The sequence below is a fragment of the Acanthisitta chloris genome, unplaced genomic scaffold, assembly GCF_000695815.1.
Source record: "Acanthisitta chloris isolate BGI_N310 unplaced genomic scaffold, ASM69581v1 scaffold20396, whole genome shotgun sequence".
NCBI lineage: Eukaryota > Metazoa > Chordata > Aves > Passeriformes > Acanthisittidae > Acanthisitta > Acanthisitta chloris.
This window is the reverse complement of record NW_008678996.1, coordinates 44059-71901: the sequence shown is the minus strand read 5'-3', so window position 1 is coordinate 71901 and position 27843 is coordinate 44059. Positions and strand designations below refer to the sequence as shown.

The 27843-nt window shown below is 38.8% G+C and overlaps 1 protein-coding gene across 1 annotated transcript in view; it reads left to right on the top strand.

Moving 5' to 3' along the window:
• The window catches only part of PCCA (propionyl CoA carboxylase, alpha polypeptide), a gene marked incomplete at both ends in the record, with an annotated part of 113321 nt that overhangs the window by 45083 nt on the left and 40395 nt on the right, over nucleotides 1-27843 (top strand). Inside the window, one exon of the mRNA XM_009077129.1 lies at nucleotides 23216-23347. Within this exon, the coding sequence (XP_009075377.1) occupies nucleotides 23216-23347 (132 nt within the window). The remainder of the gene's footprint in view (nucleotides 1-23215; nucleotides 23348-27843) is intronic.

Here is a 27843-nt window from a genome sequence, read left to right as displayed (position 1 = left end):
CTCTTTCCCACTCTCTCTCTAAGGTATTGTGAACACTGTTTACATTCAAGCTACTTATTATACAGTTTGGGGATAGGGAATGCATTAAACATTTAGAATGGGGGAAAACCAGCAAAAGATATTCCAGAACATTCTTGTGAATAAAACCTGCCAGTTCATTGTGTAAGAATTTGTGTAAGAACCCTTTTATTAGCCTATCTGAACATTAGGTGCATATATTTAAATGAGAATGTTTGCAGAAGGTAGAGCCATTTGAGTATTTCTCACACGCTGAAATATTTTCATAGCTGCTTTGGTCAAATTTGGAGTTCCTACTGTTAATTTGCAAAGTAGCTACCATTTGGGTAGCACTGTGTTAACACCTAAAAGGTATCTGAAGTAATGCAGAACCTCAGTTGATTGAGATGGTGACTAGACAATGACGCCTAGTTTGAGGTAACAAGTCGCAAAGTATCTATAGGTGTTGCTGGAAAGGCATATTTGATTATGAGCCAAGACATTTTTCATGGCTTGTAACTATGAAACCTGGGGAAAATTATGCTTTTTTCATGAATGAACTTGTGTCAGATATTTTGTCTCATGGTTAGGACGCTTGCATGTTTTTTACTCTCTCAGAAATCTGGAGATACTTGCATGAAAAAGAGTCATCAAGACTACCAAACAGTCAGGAGGATGTTTGAGTGAAGTTTGCACAAAAGTAAGGTGAACATTTTGCCCTTTAAACTTGGAATGTTTTAGGTTTTGGGGTTGTTTTTTTTTTAGTGGCTACTGTCATGAACTATTTGCAGATTTGTCTTAGAGGTGGACTGTGGTTCTGAATGGATCAAGTAGGGAAGGGATGAAGAGTGCTTGCAGTTGAGATTGCCTCTTGCAGGTTTATGGAGAGGCAGATGTCTGGGATGGATGGAGGCTTAGTCTCTACTGAGTAGGTCCCCTAGCTCTGACCTGCTGCTGTTTGTCTGAATGTGCTTCCTGATGGCTAACCAAACAAATGTGGCTGTGTGTGCCACTGTCCTAGTCATTTAAGCAAGGTAAAGTTGTACTCCAAAGCATTTGCTACTGTGTGTATTTGTGTGCATGGTTGTGCAGTTATTAAAGGCAAGTGAACTGCTTGTTTTCTGGATCTTAGGACTTTTTGGTGCTTTGGTTCTTTTCCTGACTGAGCAAGAGTTGTGGCTTGTGGCTTCCTGTCTATGATCTGGTTTATGATCTATGGCATATAATTGTGTATGCTAAGGCAAAGCTGTTACTGCACCAAAGGTAGCTCTGAGTAGATCGGTGATTGGTCTTTGGAACAGGATCTGGCCTCAAAATATGAGATGTTCCTACAGGTTGGTTGTTTTGGGGAGACAGTTGTTTGTTCTCCAGTTTAAATTTTGAATTGGCTTTCTATGGAGTGAGAGGCAGATTCTTGTCAGCCAAACTGATGTACTCTATAACCGTATTTGTCTTCAAGGAGTTGTTTTTGGGGAAGGCATCTGGTGAATTCAACACCCATGCAGCCCATACTGCAGTGTTCAAAGGATACTTGTCAAGTTGCTCAATTTAAGTAGTAGGTATTGTGATGCACGTCAGGCATTAATTTTTGTATCCTAAAACCTGATTAAAAAATTTTAGTCGTTTGGAGGACAATAAGTATACACGAGTTTCTGCGTATTTTCGCAAGCCAGAGAGTGATATATGTAAGGGGTACTACAATCTCTTATTTCCAGTGTGTATTTTCATTCCACTTGCAGAAAGAACGTGTTATTTTAAGGTGGTACCAAACTAAAATGCTTGAATTTTGTAAGACTGTTACTTTTATTCATGGGTTCTGTTTTAATGATGGAGATAAATAATTCCCATAGCAGCCATATGATAGAGCTGTGACCTCTTTTGGTAGATGACTGTAGTGGGCTGCCCAAAACTTCGTGTGCTGTTGGATGTGCAAAAGCTGAAAGTGCATCATGTCTGTATATGGAGAATATGCCCCTTAGCACAAAAGGGCTGCTCAGGCATCCAGTGTGTAAATTTGCTTTTCAAAGGCAGGCAGCAGGTGTGCTGCAGAGTGATGCTTCCACCTATCCCACCCAGAGAAGTTCAGTTTAATTTGTTGTGGCTGGAATTTAGAAAGAGTAAGTTCCCTGCCTAGACTTTTGGGCAAGGCATCTTGCTGGCAAGCTGTGCTTAATCTCATGGTATTAAATTCAAAGCCATGTTGCTAAAATGACAGCAGTCATTTAAAAACAGGTTACTCAAAAGATGAAAATGCCTGAATGAAGATGATTTCATTTGAGGCTTGTGTGTGTGTGTGTATGTGTAGTCATTCATGCAGTTTTGCATTACATAGTTGCTTGGTTGTTTCCACGGGTCTCTCGCCTTACTTGGAGGCTCAATATTTCTTTGTGTTCATTCTTCAGTGTTTGGCTTCAGACAGTATTCAAACCTTGCAGTGAGCACATGTATATTTAGTTTAGCTGGAAAACTGTTATTTTCTAACATATTTGTAAATTTTATACAAGCTGATGCATTTCTCCTCAAAACATCTTGTTGCTCTTGATCCTCTCCTGATCAGCTTATGTCCTGCTATTTCCTTGCATGCTCTCCTCTTGTTTTTGTCTTTCTGGGTTCAAGACTGTCTTGGCATTTCATCTAGAAGGCACAGGGAGTTCGGAAATAACTGAAAATTAGGCCTCTTATCTCCTAACTACAAGGAGCAATTTCAGATAGTCTTGTGTCTCATGGGTGGACAACTCTGGTTGTAGTAAATTTTCATAGTACCTGGCAGCCAGACTCTCCAGCTTCCCCAGAAGGTTGTATAAATGGAGGTTTTCAGTGGTTTATAAATGGAAACACAGGTTATTGTATACAGGCATTATTTATGATGTATCATGCTTAGCATGATACAGTGTTGTTCCTATTCTGATTTCAGAGTCGTTGATTGAAGTCCTCCAGCTTCTTTATGCAGCTCCTTTTCATCTCATTTTAAATAACAATTTAAAGATTATAACAGCTGTTATTTGTCTTAAATTTTTTCACTGACAGTTCTAGCTATTTGCAGATGCTGAGAGAAACTCCTGTGCAAGAAATCCTTGGAGTGGAATACTTGAGTCCAATGAGATTTAGAATTTGCCAAAAGTGTATTCAAGTAACAGATTTTTGCAAAGAGTGACTAAAGGGCACCTTAGTTCTGCTATCCTACAGGCTGACTCTACCTTCCCACTATACTTATTACCAGAATGTCTGTATGGTAAGAAATGAATGCTTTATCTACAAGTTTTTGTATACTTCAGATATTAGGCTGTGTAGTAGATTATAGTTGTACTTCTTTTTACAGCAGCTTTTTTTTTTTTTGTATTTAGTTACTTTAAACTATACAAAACACTTTTCCAGTCATTTCAATGCTTGATAACTTCAGGGTTCGTTGCCCCTGTACATTTTTCAAATTATTAGCTTCCTAATGCATACAGCTTTAATTTACCCCCTACTGATATCCTTAAATGGGTTTTCAAGAATTTTGAAAGTGGGCTACTATAGCTGTATTTCAGTGTTGGTCCTGACTGACACAGAATTTCTTAAGTAGCCTCCACAATTAAAGGGATGGGAGGTTCAAACAGCTCCTATGGCAAAGAAGCTAAAGAGTCTCTTAAATTGTGTTTGGTTTCCTATAGTGTTTTTGCTTTGCTTCATTTCTGGTAATTTTCCTGTTGCTGTTGTGAGTGCTTTTCCTCTCCAATGTAACTTAAATGTGTTAAATTCAGTATCTGTTCTAATGTTTTAACATGAAGTATTTTACACTGGCTTTGTTTAAAAAGCAACAGATACAAATCTGACACACTGCATACCTCACAGCACCAAAATATCCATAAGGGATAACTTCAGGAACTGAGCACACATACTATATCCATGCAAGGGTGTATTACTGTGTATTTGCATATTATGTTCTGAATATAATTCAGGCTGTGATTTTAGCTCTAAGTGCTAGAAAACCACACAACTATTTTTCTTTGAATTTACAGTTTGAATTTTCCATTACAGCCTGAAATTGAAGATAAGGTATCTGCAGTATGTTCGTGCATGAACTGAAGTCTGTATGACTTTGAATCATTTAGCATTCTGCCACATTTCTGTGGAAAAAGTGTTGTTCATGAGGACTTCAACATCAGGCATTCTTCTTCTTACAGTTAAACCCAAGTGTTATCTTTCTCTCTCCCACTTCAATCTGTTTTCTGGTGGTGTTTTTTCCCCACTTTCTGGCTATTGTATGATTTAGGAGAAATACACAAATCCACTTTCATATTTGATGTTCCACAGAATTGTGGACGATATTTAAAACCAGATAAAGAGCAGCAAAAGAACAGGGGGGAAAAAGCCCACCAACCCAACCCCCCAAAAAGTTCTTGTCTGTGTATTAAGATCCCAGTCCAGCTAATTTTTATAACATTATCATTCAGTGCAGGAATCATTTCCTACTGAATATGTGACTCTGTGAATAAAATACTTATATTGCCAGGTATTCTCATTGTCATGTAATGGCACATCAGCCTTGCTAGACAGTACTATAAAACTGCAGCCATTGCAACTGCCTCTGAAAAACAGTGAAAGAAAACAGAACCTTTGGGAACAAGATGATGTTATTTCCTTTTAAGGAGTTTCTAATGTAGTGTGTTTTTATCTTGCTCTGTTAAGAGTGCAGTAAAATCTGATGATTGGATTCCATTCTAGGAATGACAATCCTTCCTAAAGTATTTGGACTGAAGAGCTACTCTAGGCATGCTAGAGAGGTTGAAATGGAGATGGAACCTGGCTAATGAAAAACCTAGGTAATGATTAGGTTTCAGCACAGATAAATCAAACTCTGTAGCCTGTGTTCCTGTGATAGTTGAATGCCGTTGTTAAAATGAATGATGTATAATAATTAATGTTACTATGAAGAGTTTAAATTTAACTCTGGGTTGCTTACTCACCTTTTTGAGTGTAAGATTCATGGTTTGATCTTGTGTTCCCATAAATGAGCAGATAGATGGAGTTTGGCCTTTGTTACTATCTTGTAACAGAGTTATAGGCCTGAAGTTTCTTGTTGATGTTGCACTGAGTTCTGAAGGTGACCATAAAACTACAGGTATCACTTTAATTTAGTAACTTTGTTAGTTGTGCCAAAACAGAGGTTGATTAGAATGATGTACTATTGCAAACTACAAAAACCTGAACCTCAGTCTTCACATTGTCACAAAAATCTTGGTTTATGACTTGGAGGTCAGCTTTTGAGCTGTATTTTTTATTTATTAATTTGGTTTTTTAAGAAGAGAAAACAACTGAGCTGCTTTGCTGGGCAGGACAGGAAATGCTGTTAGGCATCAGGCAGTTGGTAGTCTTGCTGCTTTTTTTGAATTGTGTACTTTGAAGGAATTTAGCATTCAGCTACATTGTCTGTATTGTAATAGTCAATAATGAGACACTTTCTTAAAACAAGGATCTAGTGTGTTCTTCCAAAGGGTTTCGAAGCTGCTCAAATATGTCATAGTGATTTAGAAAAAAAGCCTGAACTGTTTATACACTGTAGCTTTCCATTACTAAGGCAGCTGGCATTTGCTGGGTAATAGTGTTTCTGTACAATAGTTAAAGGTCTTGATTCTCCTTGCCTTTTTGAAAAATTGAACTGGCTATAAGACAATATGTGAGGAGATTCAAATACTCTTTTATGGATTACAAAGGCATGTCGTAATATGTCCAAATGGTATAGGTGTTCAGACCAAGAGAAGAACATTCTATATACTAAGCATTGACAAATGACTTCTTCAAAAATGAAAATTGTGTTCTGGATTTATTATGGAGTTGGAGCTCCATATGAGCGAGTTAAACAGCAGCTGTCCTTCCACCAGTGTGTTCAGTCTGTGTGCATGGAAAGGTGTGATAAATGGACCAATGAGACAATCATAATCACAGCAAAAGCATAAAACACCTTTAAAAATACATGTGCTTACACAAGCTAGTTAAGAGGTAATACATTGAAAGAAGAGCCTGAGATTATAGAGTGAATGTGGGTTTAATTTCATGAACGGCAAGAACTCTTCTATGAACCATTCACACATCTGCAATGAAGGGGTTTGTTCTTCACACAAAGGTTGCTGTATGTGTTTTCTGATCTAATGCTGAAGAATAAATAGCATTGCAGATGTAGTCCTGGAGCTGAAGAAAAATTTGCTTGAAAGAGCAAAGACAGAAGCAACTTGAGTCACATTTTTGACTGCTTAACACTTAAATGGCACTCAGTTTTTAAAGTGTATAATGGTGGATACTGCAAAGTGTAGTAAATGCAATTCCATTACAGTATCACTAATGCCTGTTGTTGACTTTATCTGTATTAGAGCAGAATCCAACAACCTATTTATGCTCACCAAATCCCTGTTGTGCTCAGTGTCATAGGCACATGTATAGTGAAAAGCTGATTTATGCCTTTTCCCCCTTCCTCCAATTCTGTTAGCAACTGAAGAAAAATAAAAAGGAGTAAACTAAAAAAAAGAATGGGGAAGAAAACCCTGAGGCTCTAAATGGGAAAACCTTAATCCCTGCAACCACTGAAGAGCCTCAATCACCACCATTCTTTTGAAAATGGAGAATGCAAGCAATCCTTGTGGCTGGATAAAGCAGTATTTAAGGCATTTGTGCCTCCTCTTTTTAGTTACCTGTAAAGCTTCTGCAGTGGGGAAGTGTCTCGTGCCCTCTGTTAACAGCAACTTTTCAACATAAACCTTATTTAAAACGTGGGCAAGAATTTTTCTAACCTTTACATGTTTATGATGCAATATAAGATTAAGAGACTTCTTAGGGTAACTTTTCATTTTGTTTTCTTAAAGGATAAGCTCTTGATATTCATATATAAAACTCTCCAGTATTAGGCACTTGGTATCTGAACTGTATTCCTTAAAATTAGAGGGCTTAGTTGCCTAGAAAACAGTGATGGTATTGGTCTTGGTTTCTATATTTTTGGAACTTCCCCTTCCTATACATAATATTTTTGAATTCTTTTGAAATGTGTTTATGTTCAGAGTGGAAAACATTATTTATTCCAGACATGAGTTAATGAGTTCCTTATTGTCACATTTCTTTCCTGTAATGAAAATCTTGGGAGCCAGGATTGTTGTTTGTTTGCTCTTCCAAAAGAAGTCCATCTTAAGCACCAGCTCTAGTTCATAAGCCATTTTCTGTATGTATCTTTTGTCAGATTAGCTAATTTTTTTGCATAGCTGATACCTCCAGCTCTCTCTTGTCAGTACTCACGTAGTTTGATTTCTTGTTTCTTGAATTTCTAAGTTGTTGGAGAGATGATGAGCATCAATTTCACACATGAAGACCAATAAATACACTCTTCAGATTTGTGCTTTTGTTCAAAAATACTCAGACTGAAATTTTGATGTGGGGAAGGAATAAACTTGACTTGTGTCTGAGCAGTTAATGAAATCCTGTTATTACAATAATGTAGAGAGATCATTGTGACACCATATTTAGAATAATCATGTATTTATCATTGGAAGTGGTGATTCTTGTTTGTTACATCCATAATATCATGCTTGCTTTTCATCCATTCAAGATCTTTTTATATATTATGTTTGTGATGATTCAGGTAGTGCCTGAAGGATGAGGTTTGGGGAAGGAGTTTTGCTGATGCAGAACTGTTTTTCAGTAATATCTCTAAAGATTGTAAAAAATTCTAATCTGAAGCAGGTCCCCCCCCACCTTTCACCTGATGAGTCATCCTTGTTTGGGATTTGGGAAAGATTGTTCTTTTAGCAAGTGATAAACAGTGTTAATCATTCTAGAAATTTCAATGAATGGACCAATCACTTTTTTAAGAGGATGACTGAGAACTTGAATGGTAAATTCCTTTCTGTTCTAGCCTCTCTTCCTCCTGGGACTCCAGAATGAATGTCCTGGTCTAGCTCCTGCTGCCAGTGGGACTTGAGTTGCTCCTGCAAAGCAAGGAATGGGAGCTCTAATACCTTCTTCCATCTTGTGGAGACTTATGCAAAGATGCAGTTTCACAGTTTCAATAACCCGAAGTTTTTCTGCTGTTGCAAGGAGGTGTTGGCCCTGGTCATATGTTCCTGCCACCCTCCTTGTGCTGGGACTACTATTTATGTAGTCATCTTCGGCAAGCTTATAAAGTAATCCTGAAAGAGAAGTTAGCAAAACGCAATGGACTAAGTGTGAAAATTAAAAAGCCTGGGGGTCAGGACTCTGCTTTTTTGTAGCAGGATGCCACTATAGATTGATTTTGTTTCTGTGGTACAGCACTTCTAGCTGTTGATGGTTAAAATCTCCTATTTGTTCCCTCTCTGGCTGAGCCCATCAGAACAAGCCTCTTGCTGCTACCTGTTGTATTGTTAGCAGTGACCACAGGGATGATGAGGGACTTTGGAGTCTGTAAAATTGTGCTTTCAGGAGTTACCACATGTTGGGGTTAGAGTTGATCTAGCTCGCTGCATTCATTCCCTGTGCACTTGCTCTGATGCAGTTGTGGTCTCTTCTTGTCTCTTTGTTTCTCTTCTTTGGTGCAGGAGGTAAAATCCAGCCGTTTTTTATATATCTATGGATGCTTTTTCACTGCTAGTATGTATCTCAGTATATTCTGTCTTTAAGGATTTTTTTCTGTAGCTTTAAGGAACATCTAGTTGCACATCCTTTTCAGCATTCAATTTGCAAGTGAAAATCCAGTTTACTCAGCATTTTGAGGTAATTCTAGCCCAGTGGATAAATGGGAGTTTGGAATTAATTTGGATTCTTGGCTGGAATTTGTTGCATTTCACCATTTTGATATAACTTTGCTGAAATGCTAAAGTAGAAAAAGTTTTCTGGGGTACTGTGGTCTCATTTACTATGTTTAGCACTTCTGAAACATCAGTTTGCTTTGCAATAAAATATATTAAAAAAATGGATCGTTTTCTAGTCTCTGCTTACCCAAGATTGGTTCCCCTCTTGCCATCCCCATTTCTGTGAGGACCTTTGAAAAGGAAGAAATATCAACTTTTCAGAAAGATTGCCATCATCTAATAGGCTCATTTCCTCTACAGGCTAAAATTTTGAAGTTTAGGCCCTGCAACTGTTTAAGCATGCTTAATTTCGAGCACATGCTTATTTACAGGATCCAGATTTGTTTGTCTAATTACTTTATAGCATGAGCGAAGCCAGACTGTCCAACTCTCAGACCCATCTGTTGGGAAGGGGAGGGAGGAGGTTGATTGTGTCTGTTCCAAAAAGCTGTTCCACCCTTAGCCACCAGACGAAATTTATCTTTGGGATTCAGAGGTGGTGGTGTTTAGGAATACATGGTAGATGCATTTGTCATAATACATCATCCTCAGCTCAGAGTGGTTGTGGTTCATAGGGAGCAGGGCCACAAGGGGATCTTGTGCATTGCTTTATTTTTACTGCCTGTAAATTCTCTGGTGCTGCATATTGATGCATATTATTGACTTGTTTTATTTATGACACTGAGATAGTGAGAGGTTGTTATCCCAAAGCTGTAGTAGTATGAGTGATGCAATACTGCCAGTCTATCACATTTTGTTCAATATATTTAAATGTGCCCAATTCCACTGTTATTTCCTCATGCTAACCAAGCTGTATAATGTGCACATACTTTGAAAATAGTTCGAAACTTTTATAATATTCGGTGATGTTTATCTTCACATGTAGTTCTTTGCCTTTGGTGTAAAAATAAAAACAAAGGGCCAAATCTACATGTTTGATTCATGCAAGAAAATATGAGAGTAAGAGCAGGACTTGCTAGAAACTGAATTTGTATATACAAGTCCTCTTATTTAAAGATTACAAAACTAGGAATAATATTTTTCTTTTAAGTTTGGCTACAAAAGCACCTGAGCCTCTTTTCCTTAATTTTATCGAACATTCACAATTAAGAGGACAACATAATCACACACATCTCTGCCTATAATATATAGTGTAAACGTCATTGAAGTAGAGCAAAAATAGAAGTTGGAGGGAGAGAGAAGTTGGAGGGAGAGCTATGTACACTGACTGTTGGAACATACAAAAAAATCCCTGACTTTTTTAGAACACTTTCCAAAGGGGGGGGAGGGAATCAATGAATTTTTGATTTACTTAAATGCAGCATATTGGATCTCTCTCAGTGGGCAGCTGTAAGAGCTAGTTATCTTTCATCACAGGGTAATTAGTCCACAGTTTTCTCCAAGGAACTGTAAGATTTAAATAAGAACATCTTCTATTAGCAGTATTACTATGTGCATCCTTTTGCAAATAAGTAGTGAGGAAGATAGCAGCAGTGCTTAATAGAATCCTGTGAAATGCTGTCTTTTACTGTGTCTGTTGTCTGATGTTGTCCCAGATGTACACTAGTGCTTGCTCAACTGATTAGAGAGCATCACAGAAGTACTACTTTACCATCCTCCCTCCCTCAGAGACTGTAGCTGCTTCTCCCTCGTGTTTCCATATCAGTGCTGGTGTAGGGAGTTCCCTCTTCTTCCTGCTTGCCCTGCAGCTATGTCTTCCCAGCACTGTGCTGTATCCTGTGGTGATCTAATACAATTGGATGAGCTTGTCTTTCAGAGATGGGAACTTTTGTATGTTTTTAAAAACAATTATTTCATTGATCTAATGGGTATCACTTGTCTGCAAAGCTAAAGGAACAGAATACTTCAGTACAGATGTAAAAATAAATGGCTAGAGACAGCAGCACCACCAGTTACTAGAGAAGAAAAATGAGTATGACAAGGCTCTGCTTTCTCTTAAAGAAATGAATGTTGCAAGATTCAGTAGGAAGATCCATAGCCCTCCATCTCAGACAACCTACAAGGGTTCTTGTCTTGTTTTTAACAAGGATTGTACCAGATTCTCTATACTATTAGTTGCTGTAACCCTCCTCCCCTGACCAGAGATTATAATCTTCCTGATACTCTTCGCTTAGGTGTATGGAGTAAATGAGTTTGGAAGGAACTCTGGAGACCTAGTCCCTCCCTCAAAGCAGCATCAGCTGGAACAGGTTGCTTAGGGCCATGTCCAGCTTGGATTGTATCTAAGGATGGTGACAGCACAGCCTCTCTGGACTAGCCATTCCTGCGTTTGACTGCTTTCTTCCTGTATCCATCGCCATTCTAGATTGCAGCTACCTCATGTGTCAGTCATTTCATTGCCATGACAAGTACCCCTGACTCCCAGTTCTTGTCTGCTAGTGGCTGCCACAGGCATCTCTGGCCACAAACGTAGTTTTCAGTCATCTTGCCTATACCTTTTCTGCACGTTTTCCCCTATGTATCTATTATGTGTCTGGTGACAGTGTATTTGCTGTCAGTTGTCACCAGTGCCATTGTCCCTCCTGGGGACTGTCCCTCAAAATCCTCTAAGCACCCTTTGTCCTTTTAGCTCTTTTTAGCTCATATGGTTCCCAAACTGATTGCTGTACAGCAGCTGCTGCTTGGGGTGTGAGAAGCAGGAGAAATTGAGCCCTGCTGTGGGGGTACTGTCTATGTACCCCCACAATATGCTGCCCCACTATGACCTGTGGGGCAGCATCCTGTCCTTGGGGGTTTGTAATGGCTTTTAGTCTTCAGTAGCCATTGCCCTAGTCCTATCCTTCCTTTACTTGTGTGATGGTTTGTTTGGTTTGTTGGTTGTTTTGTTAGGTTTTTTTTTTTGTAGCTGCAGCATCAATATATCCTGCTTTGGCAGAAGACAGTGTGTTGATTCAGTGTGTTTGGCCTGGTTTGGTGTGGTGGTGGTGAGCAAACTAGACCACAAATACAAGCACATGTGTTTTTGTTGCTGATAATTGTTGCTTCTTTAGCTCTTAACTAATGTTTATTAATGTAACAGACAGTGGTTTTTTTTTTTATAAACATGCCTGTTTATCATATAATGTTCTATTTTTTGAGTGTGAGAAATTAAATTTAGCTCTCCTAATGGCTCTCTTCTTGTGGGGAAATAACTTCAGCAGGTGCTTCCAGTTTTCTGAGGTGATCTTGATGGTCTGCTCTGCATCCTCTACTGTAGTTTATGGAATCTTTATAAACTCTTTAAAACAGTGTTTATCAGATGTTTGAAGATAGCTACATCTACTGAAGAAATAATACTGGTCAGCAATTGCAGCAATTTGGCAGGAAGTAAATTAGTAGCCTTCATGTGAGGACAGGAAGGATCCTAAGCTACAGCAGACAGCTGAGAAAAGGGAGCTGTATGTCAGTAGAATGGAGTTACCCATGTTATAATTTGGTCAGGGCAGAGGACTTTTAACAGTCTTGTTTTTGTCAATAGTGTTGCTTATTTGCTGTCTTTGTCTTTTACAGTGTTTGAGAAATGACACTTTTTCAATGTAGTTATTAGAGTGGTTATTAGGAAGATGATTCTAGGGTCACTTATCTTTTTGGCTGTCAATACTGGGGTTGCTTGTGCTTAACTCATCACTAAATTCAGGGTGGTGTGAGCTTGGACAGTCACTAAGTTTTAATTTGATTTCTGAACATGCAGTGTAAATATGATCATGATCACCTAACTTAGAAAGCATTGAAGAACGTCTGCAAAAACACGAGACAGTTTTTTTTTTCACCATGCAGGCATACAATTAATATCCTTGGACTGCAAGCTCAGTGTAACATCTCAATAACGGTGCAAGTTTTTTATTACTGGTTGACTTCTAAATGTGTTCTCATGTCTGGCTTTTTTTCTTTCACCTCCCCCTTGAAAAACACAAGCTAAGGTATTGCAAAGTGCACTTACTATGTGCTTGTGTTCTGTACTCACTTGCAAAGCCTCATGTGCAGCTTTAGGACAAATAGTGTATGGCTGTATTAAGAATGTCTTGTGCCCCTGCATTTTTTTATCTACTCTATCATTAGGATTTTTGAACTGTTTTTTTAATCTGCTCTAACATTGAGGTTTTTTAACTGTTTGTTATTCTGTTTGTCTTCCCTACTGAACTTGTCTTCCCTACTGAAATTTTGTATATGTCATAAACTTGGGTCATTGGTGTTGTGTGAGGTATTGTTTTGGCTAGAACGATACTCTCCTGTTTCTTCCTCTCATCATTCTGCCCTGGTTTTTCTCCATGACTGCCTGGTTTTCATTTAGACTAATGTATATTTTGTGTTAAAACATCTCAGTGAGTGTCCTATGCCAAGCTGAAGACTTTTTCCAGACTGAAAGCCAAATGGCCTAGAAAATAAAGTGCTGCTAACTTTCTCTGCTGAATTCAGTACACTAATTCCAAGTGCCCCCCCTCCAAACAAATTAAAAATACGTAGCTTGAATCCTAACTAAAAACCAAGTCAGGGGATGTAATTCTCTTGAAGAATAAATTGTACTTAATTGTATTTTGAAATAAAGTAGTTAATAGGTTTGTCTATTTGTGGCTCAAATTTATTATTTAATTGATAAGATGGAGTACCTATCGATAAGCAAGGAATCTGTCACCTTACTAACATTCAGGATGGCTTTGTGCAACACTGGTACATTACATTTTAAACTAAGTTTGAATTAATGATTAAACAAAAGCTGCTTTTACATCGGGCAAAATTGTGTGGTCATGCAACTGATAGAAATTCTGTGTTGCATGAAAAATGAAATGGTCTTCACGAGGCTTGGATGATCGGGAAGACTAAGATTACACTTGTTAGTGTTTGCCATTTCCTTTGTGCATACCTGATTTCTTCTCTTTATCTTCGTGTAATCAGCGGCTATATCCATTGCCAGGATCTAATTGAACTTAATGAAGAAAGAGGTTCTGCTGTTAAGCTTCCGCATTCTCTGCTCTTTGTGCTGCTCACGGTGCTAAAAAGAGATGAGTTAACATAAACCTGAGTAGGCTGTTTAACCTTCTTTCTCTTCTGGAAATGTAGATGCAATAACATTTGCAGCTGAAAAGGCTCATTCGCAGTTTCTAATGTTTAAGGATGCAAATGAAGCATTTTGTCTTTTCTGTCGCCTGGAGGTGTTAAGCAAGGAAACAGAAAGAGGTTTCTAGGATTAGTTCCACAGATTTCTTTTATCATGTAAAAATCAAGGGTGGTTTCAATGCCATGAAGTGAAGAAAAGCAATATGGAAACTATCCAAGGAAAATTCTTAAGTTTGTTTCTCCTTAAATTCTCTGAGTAATCGTTACTACGGATATAGTCCAATACTCAACCTTTTTCTAGCATACCAGGCTAAGTCCCTGTGCCTGTGCCTTGGGTGGTGTGTAGTGTTTCAGAGATGGTGAAGCAATTCATCATTGACAGTGGCATGTCATGTAAACTCCTGCATGTTCAAGCTTTATAGCTTAATATTTGAGAAATGCTTCTGAGTTCAGATAATTCAGTACTGCATTTAGGTTCTGGACAGACAAAATATGTAGACCATCTAGAGCTGTAAATCGTTTCAAAGCGAAATATCAAGTTAGAACTTCAGCTTGCTGAGGAGATGGAAAGTGAAAACTTGTAAGAATAGAGCCACAGAGGTGGTACTTGTTCTTCTCAGTGTCTTGTGCATTGAGTCCTTGGAAAAAGCTGCTTCTGTGCTTCTTTTCACTTGCAAAAAATATGACCTGGAACAATTTTTTCCACTTAGAAGCTATAATATACATGCTGAAATGTTTGGTTAATGAGAGTTTCCGATTCTGAAATACTGAATTAGATCTACGTGAGCACATTTACTCTTTGTACATATAATTCGATAGTATGAGTTCACAATCTGTATCCTATTAAGGGAGAGGTCTACAGATCAGCCTGATTCTTAGTTTTGGTTTTATAACTTACCACTTCTGTGGAATTAAAGAGGAGATGACTTTAAAGTTTGTTTAAAAGCTCTTTTCTAGGCAGCATTTGTGCTTAAAGTGGTGCTGACCATCTAGATGGACTCTGACCACTCCCTGGTGTTTATGCAGGAGGTTGTGCTCCTTTTCTGAGGTGCACACTTTTTTTGGACAGTGGAGTTAAGTAGCCATAGTTTGTGTTTATGCTGGTTCAGGAACTGTGCCTTTTGTTTAAGCTGAGCTAAGAGTGGTCTAACAGATTGAATTCTCTTTCCACCCCCCATGTTTGAATGTATATATGTATACACTACATTTTAAAGTTTATCTGGCCCTGCTAGTAACTGATTAATGAATTTTCATGCCTCTGCATAGTTTAAACTATACTTTGGAGACCAGTGTTACCAGATTCACACCAGGGTTAAATAAATCCGTTAAAATTTCTTAGAATGATGGCTTAAAGGGAGTTTATTAACAGATCTCCCTGCCCATGCCAAAGGTTAGACATGGAGACTGGTATACGTGTTGATTTATTTCCAAATAAATGAGTGTATTCTAGTTTTCAGTTTTTTGATATTGCTGCTCAGCAATTATCTTTTCTTCTTACTTAAGGCTGAAGTTGTGAAAATTCTTTAGTGTCCTTAAGTTCAGTTTTAAGAAATGAGACAAACTTCTTGCAGCTGTGTTCGATTTTAGGTAAGGCTTTTTTATTCTGATAGGTTTGTCCTAAAAAACCACTTCCAGTGTGTTACTTTCTCTTACAGTATGTACTTCTGTTTGAGACTGTGAGTACAGCTATTTGAAATGGCACAGTATAGTATCACAGGGGTGACATAGCTTGTGTGGTGAGTTCTGACCTCTACATTGCAGTGTGTTTTGGAGCCAAGTAAGTTTTTATTTTGAAGCAGAATTTGGAACAAGCCGTGAGGTCTGGCAGGCTGGGTAGCACAATTCATCACCATCACCTCCTTCCTCTAGCAAGTTACATCAGGCACTGTCACTTCTCCAATTGCCAGTTTACATTTTGCTTTCGAGGCTGGTTGCTGTCAGTCTACCTGCCTGCTGCTTCTGCAACTCAAGGTGATTGTAATAGGCCATCTCCGTCCAAAACCCTCAGACAAAACAAAAGCCAGACCTCTAGAAATAACTACAGTAGCCAGAGGCAGCTGTAGTCAGAGAAAAGTAGGATGCTACAGCCCTTCCCCCTCTACTATGTCTATCCTTTTGCTTCCATCACATGCTGTATTCATTGTCGTAAGCCTGTACAGAAGCTTATATTTTGCTTTTCTTCAGCATGGCTCATTTTGTAAAAATTCTTGTTCTGATGAAGGATGCTACTGTACCCGTAAGTGTTGTCTTTTCTCTCTTGTGTGTGTACTCTACAGATGTTTTGTCTTCAAAAGTTCTGCTTATTTCATTTTAAACAAGATTGGAAGAACTTTTTTCACTGAACTGCTAGAAAGTTACTACTTTTGGTGATCCATGACAATACCTAGGCTTGTTACTGTTTTAAGCCTTTGCTAGGTTAAAATAAGTCTGCATAGAATGAAATTATCTATTTGTTGGTACTAAATTTTCAGGTTGATGTCTGGACAGATCGTTTGCCACTTGTGCATGCATTCTTCATTTTGAGCCTTCAGGATAGGATAGCAACAAGGCCCCCGTGTTTGAGTTGATAGGTCATTTATGTGGTTCTAGCAGAAAGCTTTAGGGTGTTCTTTCATGTCCACCACATCCTATTACAGAGCACTTTACCAGTTTGGTATTTCCTAGGTTGAGTAGATGCTTTTTATTTTATGTTATTACAGTATATTTCGTATAAGGATTCCTTCCCAGTGTTGAATGGACAGTTCCTGTACTATGAGGTTATCTGGTATGTCCCAACCTTTCTAAACAGATGTCAGTGTGCCTGTGTTGTGCTTGTGTTTTCTTTTTTTTCTTTTCTGTTAGAATTCCTGAATCTTGTCTGTCTTTAGATGTTTCATCTAGACTTTTCTGTTCTGCTTGGGTTTTTTTCTTAGGTTGTTTATAGTTCTCCTCTGTTGGGCCTGCCTTTTGCTGCCAGCTCTGCTTTTCAGCCCTGCATTTAGCCCATGTGACTTAAAGGCTTTTTATCCCAGCTGGCTATTCCAGTCATCCTTGAGCTGTGCTGCTTATCTGCTCTGCTTTGGATGTGGCTGCAAGCAGCTGCATGTAAAGGTCTGTGTCCTCCTGGTGAGATAATGAGCTGTAGATGGGTGATTGTATTTGTGAAAGATCCCAGTTTTTCTGGAACACTGGTTGTGATTCCCAGAGTACTTAGGCCTATTCCTTTCCCCTTTGGGTCTGCCTCCTTGACTGGTTGTGAGTCAAGAGGACAGTGTACAGCAGTGAAAGAATTCATCAACTGCATCCAAGTATTTCGTGGAAAGCTTTTCCAGATTTTCTTGTGAAGAAAACTTGAGGGTTAAGACAAAACCAGACTTATGATAAAGTTTCTACTGGAGTTTTTATCTGTGTACGTTCCTTGATAATCTTATTCACCAATAAATTCTTGAGTAAGTGTGGTAACTTGTTACTCATTGCTGATGTTGCCGTTACCTCACTGCAGCAGAATCTTGCTTCTGCTTCTCTTCTGCCCCTAAGTTGTTCCACTACTTGACACCACATGTCAGAGCTGGTTCAAGCATTGGCTTCCAACTTCTGCTGTTCTGTGGTTCAAACAACACTCCTCAGAGAAGCATCCTGTTTTATTTTAAATCAAACCTTATAACAGTAATGCAGACCTGAACACAAGAGCAGGTCAGTATGGCAGCATGTAGTCCCCACTCCCCGTGGACCTGAGAGTCTGGGGATGTGCCTTCCTCCAAAAGAAGGGTCTTGTTCCCAGTTGCATGCACCAGCACCTGGTGTGGTCCTTCCTTAAGTGCCCATTAAGCTTCTATCTGTTTAGCTATTTTTATCTCATGGAAGTGATGGAAAACACTTCTAAAAAAAAAAAAAGGCTATTGTCTGCCTTGTTGGTCAGCTAAGCCAGCTGAGGAGTTTCAAAGCCTGCCTTAGAGGAGGGGGTAGGACTATGGGAAGGGATATGCAGGAGAGGAAGGAGAGAGAATGAGAGCAAAGGAACTAGGTTGTCTCAGTTACTTCCCTGGCACTCCTGACAGACAGAAGGCTCTGAGCCTACACAACCAGCAGGGCTGGGGTTGAGCCCTTTCCTCCTGAGCGAATTAGTTACTGTCGTTCATAAATATCACCCTGACTTTGGGTAATCTTGAAAACATAATATGGAAGTCTGAGTTTGAGCATTTATGATTCAATGGCAGGGTGCAACAGATCATTTGAGTTCTCTTGTAAATTCTGTGAGCTTGTTTCAAACAGCTCTGTGTTTAATTAGCAAAGTTTATTTTCAATAAGGTAGAGCAGCTACAACTGTTCCTGGGATCTCTCTGTCCTCTCAAGCATTTCTTCCTCAGAGATAGGAAACATTTTCCCACAACTAGTCATTTCAGGTACCAGGGAATGAACAAGCACAAAGTCTGCATTATTGTCACTGTTTCCATGTGGCAAGATAATTCTAGGGGTTCTTGCACCTGGAAGCAGCTGGGCACTTGAGTTGTGTTTTGCCACATCAGCATGCTGTGAGTAGAAGAATGCCCTCACCAAATGATCCTGACAGAGAAAACGTAAGATTCTTGATAGCTGGTTGGTTTTTTTTTTTTTGTATATGGCATATTCACCTCCTTGTTGAAGCTGCTCCTGTTAAGGTGTTTCGTGCAGATTTGAATATGTTGGCTCAGATGAGGACATCAAAATGTGTGTTTAATTGTCCATAACTAACATAGTGAGAGACAGAGGGTAAGTTTCAGTATCACTTGTTTTGTCTAAAGCTGGGTTAGAACTGTTCAATCATTTCCTGCAGCTCTGGGAGGCCTGGCAGTGAGTTGGCTGGTTTGCTGCAGGTTCACAAGCCCACGGAGGAGTATGTGTTGCCAAGGGAGCTAGTGCATATAAAAGTTTATTATGCTGTTTTCCCTCCTTCATGCTTTCTAGCTTTAGTTCTGCTTATGCTGTCACTGAGGCTGAATCCACTACTGACTGTATAATGCAGTAATTGTGAATATCTGTGTTCATAATTTCCAGGAGGAGATGCAAAGGAATCTCCTCTTCTAGAATCAATCTCTTCAATTACCTCAGGTCTGCAAGAGCCAGATGGACAGGTCCTTTCCACATAGAATCATAGAATTTGAGGGTTGGAATGGACCTTACAGATCATCTAGTCCCTACCTCCTGCCATGGGCAGGGACACCTCCCCACTAGATCAGGTTGCTCAAGGCTCATCCAGCCTGGCCTTGAACATCGCCGGGGTCAGGGCAGCCACCACATCCCTGGGCAACCTGTTCTAGTGGCTCACCACTCTTACAGTAAAAAACCTTTTCCTTCTCACATCTAACCTGGGCTTTCCCTCCTTTAGTTTGAACATGTTAGGAGTATGGCAATTTATACTAGAATAGGTCTGTTTGGTCCACTCTGTTCTCCCAGAGCAGTCAGATGTGTTTGACTGACTGTGAAGGTCACATAAAGCTCAACCACAAACTTCCCAAATGGATTTTCCAAATATTGCCTTTGCTTGTCCTACTTTGACCTTGTTTAGTGTTAGCCATATTAGGGGTCCTGCCTTCCCTGAGGGTAGAACAAGGCCTTTGTCTGACTTAAAAGAAAAAGGAAGACAACGTGAACTTCTTGCAGATCTTTTGGCATGACAATTAGACCCACTGTTATGGCTTTCAAAAACAGAGGGGTGTTGGGGAAAACTCTTCAATATCTATCACTTAGGACAACTAAAAGCCTAACCTTCTTGGCATGGAACGTATTATGAAATGGTTCTTTTATAAAATGTTCCTTATTGTTTGCCTGTACCTTTGACTATGCAAGGTATCACAGGTATGTTTCTAAAGAAAATGCTGGTGAATATTTTTGGTGAAACTTGATGTGTTCCCTGCAGCCAGACAATTAGGCTTCAAGGCTGAAATGCACTGTGTGTGGGGGCATAACAGAACTTTTGGAAGAACTTGTTTGATACACAGTGTCTAAGCTCATGTATGTACAGCAGAGGTTCTAGTACTTGCTACCACACTGACAAGTCTGTGTGGACAGACTGTCATCAGACACTGCAAGTTTTTCTGGTACAGTTTCACCACTTCTGTGTGTGTGATATACTAAGTATGATAATGGTTGAGTGCTGCTAGGTCTTTGTGGGAGCTGAAGATGTTACCACCACATTCTTTCTTATGGTCTCTTTTTTGCATTTTCAGTATTAGGCAGTAGAGTTTTGAATGGATCAGCTAGTGTGTTATGTGTGAATGTTGGCAATGAAGAAGTGAGGGCACTTTCCTGGTGATGAGCTGAGAAGCTTTGACAGAGGGTTTGAGCGAGCATCTTTGAGTGATAGGAGCTTAAATTATTGTAGCAATACTTGCAAGAATTTATTTAGTTGTGCCTTAAGTTAACAAAGTCTTTGTTTGTGTGCTTAGCTAAAGTTAGTTCCAGGTCATGTCAGAGAATGCATACATTTTCTGTCTAAGAGGTGGTTAGACATGTTGTTTGGAAACCTGTGGAATCCCCTTGGTTTGTTACTTATTTTTGTTTCATGGACGTTGCAGCATTGCAGAGTTGTGTGATTTCAGGTATCCTGTGATACTGCATTGAGTTACAGTATTTTGTTTCAGATTTTGTTGCTGGGAAATGACTGGCTGTGGTGTCTGCCCCAGCTGACTAACCATACAAGGGAACAGCTGGTGGTACTAAGCTGCTGCTTGTTCATGGTGAAAGAGCAGTTCTGTGTAGGGTGTGGAGGTTTGTAGCAGTTAAAGCCAAGAGGTGCATGTGTGAACAGGTGCAGTTTTTAAATTCTGGGTTATGAAAGGTGTACATTAAAAAAAGACAAAGGTGCAGGTTGCACCAAGTGATACTTGCATTAGAGTAATGTGAATCTGCTGCACATCAGCTGTTACTCAATTTTCAGTAAGTAGTATTGGCTGCATCCATGTGGAATATTACAGCCTCTCCTGAATGGTGCTGTATTCTTGTCCTGTTTGGACAGCAGCAGGCAGTGAACTGGGCACTTTGGAAGTCCATGCCACAAGTCAGTGAGATGAGACAGTAAGTCAAGCACAGTGTCCTCTATGTACCTTCAGCTGGATGCTTGCTGATGCCATGAATGTAATTTCCACCCTTTCCTGTGATCTTCAATTTGAATGAAGGTTTTTTTATTTTCTGTCAGAACAAAGTCAGAGGACAAAGGAATACTCGTAAGAATATGGAAACAGACCGCAAGCTGGAAGTCTTGGCTGAGCTGTTAGGGCAGCAAAAGTTCTGGACCTATAGCCTTGACCTCTGGAGAGTCCATGTTTTTGATGGTAGACTTTGAGAAGAAAGTGAGGGGAGGAAGCAATGCATGGTGAAGTTTGAAGTGGTGTGGATCTGTATGCAAATGGCAGTGTTAAGGCAGAAACTAGAAACAAAGTGTTTCCAGATTATGAGTGATACAAGAGGGATAGTGTAATCGCCAGTTGTCAAGTGTATAAGTGAACCTTTTCCACAAAACTTTGAGATTGGAATATGGTCTGACAGAAGAGAACTGCCCTACCTCCAGGTGTATGCAGGCACCTATTTGCAACTCTCTTGTTAAGAGAGGATGAAGCACCAGTTTTCAGGCTGTAATCTGTAGTTTCTGAAAAAGTTAGATCTGAACTTGGTGTCACTATGGTTTCATGCATCAGCTCTTTGCTTCTCATTTCCCTTCTCCTTTAAAAAGTAAATTTCTTATAGTGCCAAAGGATATGAACATTGAATAGTAATAGATCTGCACTCTTGTATTGGTCTTCTTATCCCTACCTCCTTCCTATTGCAGCCTTCCCAACTTAGTGTTTGTAAGACAGCTATTCATCAAATCAGTATACTGAGTTGCTGAGCTAATAAGCTAAATGTAGTACAGGAGAGGTGGGCTGAGATAAAAACCCAGATGGTTCGTTGTGAGTTGAAGCTAATAATCCTTTGATGTAGCCAAACTGATGCTCTGCATTTGGTTTGGGTGTCTTTGCACTGAGCTTCCTAGTGTGTTTGTAATACTTATCTGATCATTTCTCTGTTATCTGTAGCTCCCTGTTAGCTAGGATGATAGGAAGTTGTCTACACAGCTTCTGCTATTACACTCTTCCTGCTAGGAAGCTGCTGACAGTGGAAACAGTGACTCCCAAACATGTTGGGATCTCTCAGCTCTTACAAGATTGTGAATAGGAAGATGTTGCTCCCCAGCTTAAAAACCCCATTTTTCTGATGTTCTGGGGTTGGATCATGTACTACCATCACATCAATACACAAAGCTTCAACAAATTATTTTTTATTGTTGGTGACTGTAACAATCTAGTATGTGCAGCACAAGTACGAGTCGGAAAGACAAAATATTAAGACATAAATTGTGATTTAAGAAATTGGGTGTTTGGTATTAAGTAAGTCTTGGCATTAAGGAAGCTACACATTGGCTAGAAACAAGTTGGTTTTAAGCATTTTACAGGTGTCTTAGAATTGACTGGAAATGAAGTCAATGAAACAGTTGGAAATATTGTGCAAGGCTTGATTACTTTTTCCTTTAAATTTCCTCCCTTTCCATCCTTTTTGTATGGGTTCTCTCCATACAAAAGATGTTAAGTTGCCTGAAACACATGTGTACTCACTGATGCATCAGTACCTTTCAGGGAATTAATTATGATAGAATTGCCTTTAACTCAGTGTAGCACTGACCTGAGGAGGTTTGAAAAAATGCCTCTCTCGGAATTGCCTCAATGAAGTCTGTTGTTGGTATAGAGAAACGGGAGGAAGAAAATTGCAATTCGGTGTTCTACCTACACATTAAAGCTTTAAAGTTGAAGTATTAAAGTATTTTGTGTTAACCTGTTTCCACATTAGTATTGGAAAAGACTTGCCTGAAAGAGTCAAGGAAATGTTATTTCACTTATTACCTTACTTCCAAAATCTTAAATACTTGGAGTAGGAGACTGCAGTAGCACTGTGATGTTTCATTGAGGTTTGGTTTTAGGAATGCACAATAGAATTTTAAACTGCATTACAGTTTAGCCAACCTATCTTTGTAAATCACTTGTGGGTGTTCAATGATGAGTTAGCTAGTCTCTTTTCTGAAGGAATATTTCTAACTTTCAAGCTGGAGCATTTCCACTTGCAGCTATTTTTCTCTGGCCTGGCTTTGATTTATACAAATGCTAATTATAGGGCTTTGAATCTGTGTGTATACATAGTTTCACAAGGTCATACACATTTTTAATGAACTGGCTGAAATGCTTATATATTGCTAGGTTGTTATGTAAACAGATCACTGTCTTATAAATGTTCTGTTAATCGGTTCAAAAAGCGGAAAAAAATCAGCAATACATGTGTGATTTTTATTTTTGTCTCCTAAAGTTTTATCTTGATTGTCTTTGCAGGCATCAGAAGGTGTCACCTTCATTGGACCTGACACACATGCTATTCAGGCTATGGGAGACAAGATTGAAAGCAAATTGTTAGCCAAGAATGCAAAGGTCAACACAATCCCTGGCTTTGATGGAGTAGTCAAGGTGAGAAATCATTTAATTAATGTCTGCCCACTGTCGGAGCAGGGTCTAAATCAAAGTACACCTATTAAAGGCCTGATGCAGGAGCTAATTATAATTTCAACTTCTTTTTCGATAAGATGTAATTAAAAATGGGGTACAGATTCTAACTAGCAAGAGAGCTTTGGAGAAGGAAAAGTCCTTGATAATAAATGATGTGTTAAGGAGTCCTTCAGTGGAGTCTCTAAAAAGATTTTGCTTTAAATTTAACAGGAAGGCAGGTAAATGTGTTAAATGTCAGGTGTGGATTCAACTATCTGCACATATTTACGTTTCTCAGTGGGTCTTCTTGGCCAAGATCTTGACAGCTCTAAGTTAACAGCAAACTTTGTTAAACTGTGTGAAGTTTCCATTTTATGGTCTGTGCTGATGGTGCAGTTTTCCATGTGTTCCAAAACTCAGGGTGAGGATGGAGGGAAGTTGATGGTTCTTTGTTGGAATCTACAGCTAGTGTTCTTTCTGTGATTTTAGAAGGTATGATTTCCAACAATTTTCTACAAATATTTTGGTTGGTTTTTTTTAATACACTTCATTTAACCCTATAAAATATCTTGCTTTTGGTTTGTTTTCTGCTATTGTGGTTAAATATTGGGCTCTTACGAGCTTTCCTGCATATCCTAATATATTGTCTATGTTAATGTAGTTAAATAAGTTTTTCTCTTTAAAAACCTTCATTCTATACACCTAAAACTTTGATGTATTACAAAATGGTGGCCTCCTAGGTTGAAAGTTTTATGCTTGATATGTCAAATTAGAATTTTTTTTCAAATAAAGTTTAAGTAAAACTTTGAGTTGCATGAAAAAGTGAGAAGTTTGTTTCAACAACACTTGAATGTAGTGAAGGGAAATACTTCCGTGTTTTATTTGTGACAACTGATATTGACCTCTCATCATAAATCTATATATGATAAATCAGAAAATGTCAAGATAGTTGGGAATAACTATATATGTGGATGGAATGCAGACTGTATTTTAGGGAGCAACACATAGTAAGGCAATGGTGTTCAGCATCGTGTTAGCTGACTCTGTTCAGAGGGAAAAACCAAACCCAAACCAAAACCCAACTAAATGAGGAAGGTAAGTAGAGTTGCAGAAATGCTGAGCCTCCACAGAAGGTATTTGTTTCAATGGGGATGCCTGGAGAACTTGACTAGTGGGAGAGAATGATAAAAGTCACAAAATAGCTGATGTCAAAATGTTCAAGAGAATTCTTCAGTAGTTGTGATGGAAATGCTTGGTGTGTACTGACTGGTAGTGAGTGGGCTGTGCTGCAACAGGTAAAAGTGCAGTGTTCTTTCTCTGTTGGAGGGTTCCATGTGAGTGTTAGGTTGGCAGTTGTGGCCATGCTGAAGTCTGGCAGTGGCAAGTTGAACACAGCACTCTTCCAGGTTTTGTTGTATATTTTAACAGTCCTTGTGTATGTAATCCTTTAGCACTCGTAAGATTTTACAGCAGCCATGTTATTGTGCACAAGTTCTTCTATTCCATCTGACATCCTATGTATTCTTCTAGAAATCCTGAAAATAACTTCTGGAAAAACATCTAATCAGGTGAATTAGTAATTTAAGCACCACAAAACTTTCTCTAATGCAGAATCAAATACTCAAAATGCAGGTTTTATCACTGTATCAAGTTAAAACTTATGCAAGGGTCTGTTGTTCTGCTAATATGAAGAAACAAACCCGACAAAGCAGGATAATGATTAATGAACAGGTAGACATATAACCAGTGAAACTGAGCTGCTGACTTGTATGCACTTGTTTCCAAGAGTCTCAGTTGCACTGTTTTCTGGCGATTATCTGGAGTTCCTGACACAAAAAGGAAACTTAAGTGATCTGGTTGGCATTTGGCTATATGCCCTTAAAACCGAATGAATTGGAATGTGGGATTGAGTTGACAACTCCAATCCTCAGCTATTGAAAGGAACTGTGTGGTAGTTGCTTAATCCTGAAGTATAATATATCAGTTTCACATACCTCAGCCTTGCACTAGTTCTATTATCTGAAGAGTGTTGATGAAAGAGAATGCATAACTAAAAAAACCCAAACAAACCAACCCTGCAGTGTAGCCACGACATAAGGAAAAGGAAAGTCCACAGACATTGCCAGTGTTGTAGTTTCCATCAGAAAGGGGAGATGAATGTTTTAGGTTAACCAGTGCTGTGGTTACCAATTCTGGGAAATAAAGCTTCTGATAATTGATATTGTCATACTTGCTATGGATCTAAATATGTGCCTGTGTTTGTCCTCTGATTTCCTTACTGCGATAATGTGTCTTTTGATCAAATGAATACCCAAGTAATTAGGTCATACAGGACGCCTTCGGTTAGAGCTTGAATATACTGTTTTGCCATTCAGACTAAGATAGGAAGGGCAAAGCTGTGTGATAGAGCTACAATCAAAAGAGCAACACACAAGGAACTGGAGACTGTTTAGGATTTCTGCCGTGCTGTGGGAGACATGTTTTGGTCAGTTATGAATCTTGTAAAATTTTTGAGGGTGTTCTTCCTTGAGATCTAAAAATTTTAAAGGCCTTAGGAAGGAGGTAAGTGTCTGCTTGACACTTGAGTTGATTAGAGGTGGCTTCATCTTTATAGTGCAGTCTAGTAAAGCTGGAAGAAAACTGCATTAATACTTCTGACAATGCCAGACATTAAGACAGATCTGTTGCATATATTCTTCGTGGATGAATAGTTAAAGCAAACATAGAATAATAACTTCTAGTGCTTTGTTACTCAACTCAGGACTGCACTCAAAGTCTTCGTTACTAGAAGAGTTGTCTTTATCCAGCACTTGTTAAATAGTGCTGCAGATACATAGGTCTACCAAAAAAGGGTGTTTTCCCTCTCATTTGTGTTGCTTAGCACTTACACATAAGAGACACTGTAGTTGCTAAGTGTTTGTAATAACATCTTGGAGAAGTTGCATGCAGAAAAATACCCAGTGAGATTAAATTAGAAATTTAAGAGAAGGAAGCACTTTGACAGTATACTTAGAGACCTGAAGGATTGAAGAGGAGAATTCTTGGCATAGCAGACACAACTAACTATTCTCATACAGGCAAATGCTCTAGCAGATTTAAAACTGAGAATGGAAGGATGTAGAGTGAGAGTGGAGAGGGCAGTTTGACAAAGTGTAATTTTCTTCTCATCCCTGGTTCAGTTTCTCAGTTGGCTGGGGCAAGGGTTATTCATTTTACACATGTAAGGAACCGAAGTATCTGTGCTCTCAGCTACAGAGGCAACAAAAGCATTCAAAGGTAATTAATTTTAAAATGTGTAACCACAATTAATTTTCTAAAACCTGATTGGGAGAGCTAGTGGTAAACAGTCTTAGTCAAAGGAATTAACATTAATCTATGTGAGCAGTGGCTATACTAAAGTTAGAGCTGAGACAATGTATTGACGGTAAAGTCAAGAGGAATAAGTGACAAGAAGAAAGTGGAGGCTGAGTTACAAGTATAAGGACATGCTGTGGTGGAAAAACTGGCAAAGGAATGGCACGGGAAGAATGATTTTTTTGTATTGTTTCACCACATACAGCCAGTTTGGTTTTATGGATGGTAGAACACAGCTGGATGTGGATCCAGAAGATTAATGTCTCTGTGTGTCTACTTAGTTTCATTGATGTGAGTAGACACGTTGTAGGTTTTCACGAAGGCCCTGAATTTGGTGTAGTTAAGTAGTTAAGTTTATGGATCTGTTTTGGCTAAATTCTTGCATTGGGGTATTGACATTGGGATTGAATGGTCACTGTATTTCTGGAGAGGTTATTGGAGACGAGACATGAACTGGAGGCAGAAGCTAAGGCAAACACCCTCAGCAATGAAAACTATTAGGTAGTTCTTCATAATTAATACAATGTTTTACAGTTCTAGGAGTTTCTTGAAACAGCTTTATCCTGGCATTCCTTTACATCAAGACAGTTTTGCTTTTCTGTCTCCACCTGCTGGTACCTGGCTGTGAGGCATGTAAATGGCATTAGGAAGTCAGGAATTCTTACGCTAAATGAGTATTTTATGTTTCTTGAACTTAATGGAATCACCTATTTGTAAAAACACTATGACATCATTTTATAACTCTTAAGATTTTTATAAACTTCTAGCATTACTTGAACATTTTTATTTGTACTATAAAAGGTGGTGCTAAAATCATATGTTTCTTTACAATCTCCAGTTTATTTTTGGAAAATGGTAGTGTAGCTAATGTGTTTTTTGAGAAAACAGCAGTAAATCATTGAGGACTTTGGCTTTTAAAAAATCATTCAAAATGCCTTCAGTACCAATGTGGTTTTGTATATTTTACACATATGGACTTGTGTGTGTGATAACATTTAGTTTTTTGCCTCCTCCTAGGCAAATGTTGTATATATATCATAAGCTCTGTGCACCGAAAATCTAAAATAAGTGTCTTAACTTTTTATGCTCAAAACTGCTTCTGCATTTAGGTAATCTGAAAGTGA